Genomic DNA, 1664 nt, shown 5'->3' with positions numbered 1-1664 from the left:
GGACACTGAGGGGCGAGTGGGACCTTGGGGACATTGGGGACATCGTGGGGGGTCGGGGACCTTGGGGACAGCATGGGGTGGACACTGGGGACAATGTGTGGGGACATCGGGGTGAGGGACACTGGGGACATCACGGGACCTTGGGGACATCAGGGACAATGTGGGGAGACCCTGGGGGGACATTGGGGGACCTTGGGGACATTGGGGACATTGAGGGGTTGAGGACCTTGGGCACATCGGGGACAATGTGGGGACATTGTGGGACCTTGGGGACATTGGGGACATTGTGGGGACATTGGGGACATTGTGGGGGTGAGGGACACTGGGGACAATGTGGGACCTTGGGGACATTGGGGGACCTTGGGGACAATGTGTGGGGGACATTGTGGGACATTGGGGACATTGTGGGACATTGGGGGGGGTGAGCGACCTTGGGGACAACATGAGGTGACACCACCGGGGAGGACGCTCAGGCTCAGTGTGACCCCGGGAGGTGACAACGGTGACCCCGGGAGGTGACAAGGGTGACCCCGAGCGGGGCCAGCCCCCGCCGTGTCCCCATTGTCCCCTCTCTTTGTCCCGCCAGGAGCCGCTGTCCCCGCTGTCCCCGCTGTCCCCTGAGCCCAACGGCTCGGCGCTGTCCCCGCTGTCCCCTCGCTGGCCCCGCGCGCCCTCGGGTGACAAAAGCCACCCGCACACCCTGGCCCACCTCAAGCGCCACCGCGCCGCCGCCAAAAACCCCAAAAACCGCCCCAAAAACCCCGAAAACACCCTCGGGGACATCGGGGACACCCCTGGGGACATCGGGGACATTGGTGACACCCCTGGGGACACCGGGGACACCCCTGGGGACACCGGGGACACCGGGGACACCCCTGGGGACACCGGGGACACCGGGGACACCCCTGGGGACACCGGGGACACCGGGGACACCCCTGGGGACACCGGGGACACCGGGGACACCCCTGGGGACACCGGGGACACCGGGGACACCCCTGGGGACACCGGGGACACCGGGGACACCCCTGGGGACACCGGGGACACGCCGCGCCTGCGGCTGACGGCGCCGCCCCCCGAGGCCCCCGCGGAGAAGCAGCGCTGCTGTAGGGTCATGTGACCCCATTTTGGGGGGTCACGTGACCCGATTTTTGGGGTCCCCCCCCAAATTTTTGGGGACCCCCCCGGTGTGGCTCCTTGTCCCCAAAAGTGGAAATTTGTCCCCAAAAAAAAGAAACCGGGGCGAAGGTTGGCAGAGGAGCGTCGGCGTGGTTTCGTTTTTTGGGGTTTTTTGGGGTTTTTTTGGGGGTTTTTGGGGTTTTTTTTAAGGGGAAATTGGGGTTGGGGGGGCCCCCAAAATGTGGGGAGGGGGGGGAGACCCCAAAAGGGGGAGGGGAGGGACCCCAAAATGGGATTGGGGGAGGGGAGGGACCCCAAATTCGGGTTTGGGGTTTTTTGGGAGCCTAAATTTGTATTTGGGGTTTTGGGGATCCCAAATCCACATTTGGGGTTTTGGGGGGCCCTAAATTCACATTTGGGGTTTTAGGAACCCCTAAATCCTACAGGGAACTTTTGGGGACCCCAAATCCTATTTGGGGTTATGGGAGGGCCCTAAAATTCGTATTTGGGATTTTGGGATCCCCTAAATTCGGGTTTGGGGTTTTGGG

General features: G+C 63.1%; 1 protein-coding gene across 1 annotated transcript; it reads left to right on the top strand.

Moving 5' to 3' along the window:
* Positions 1-493: 493 nt before the first annotated feature.
* On the top strand, positions 494-1258 carry LOC120500953 (protein phosphatase 1 regulatory subunit 16A-like; the record flags this gene model as incomplete). Its single annotated transcript, XM_039706528.1, has 2 exons — positions 494-783; positions 985-1258. Coding segments are annotated over 2 exons (423 nt in total), but the record flags the coding sequence as incomplete, so codon positions are not given.
* Positions 1259-1664: the final 406 nt, after the last annotated feature.

This window comes from Passer montanus, unplaced genomic scaffold (genome assembly GCF_014805655.1).
Source record: "Passer montanus isolate IOZ18808 unplaced genomic scaffold, ASM1480565v1 scaffold1931, whole genome shotgun sequence".
Taxonomy (NCBI): Eukaryota; Metazoa; Chordata; class Aves; order Passeriformes; family Passeridae; genus Passer; species Passer montanus.
This window is presented reverse-complemented; position numbering and strand designations above follow the sequence as displayed.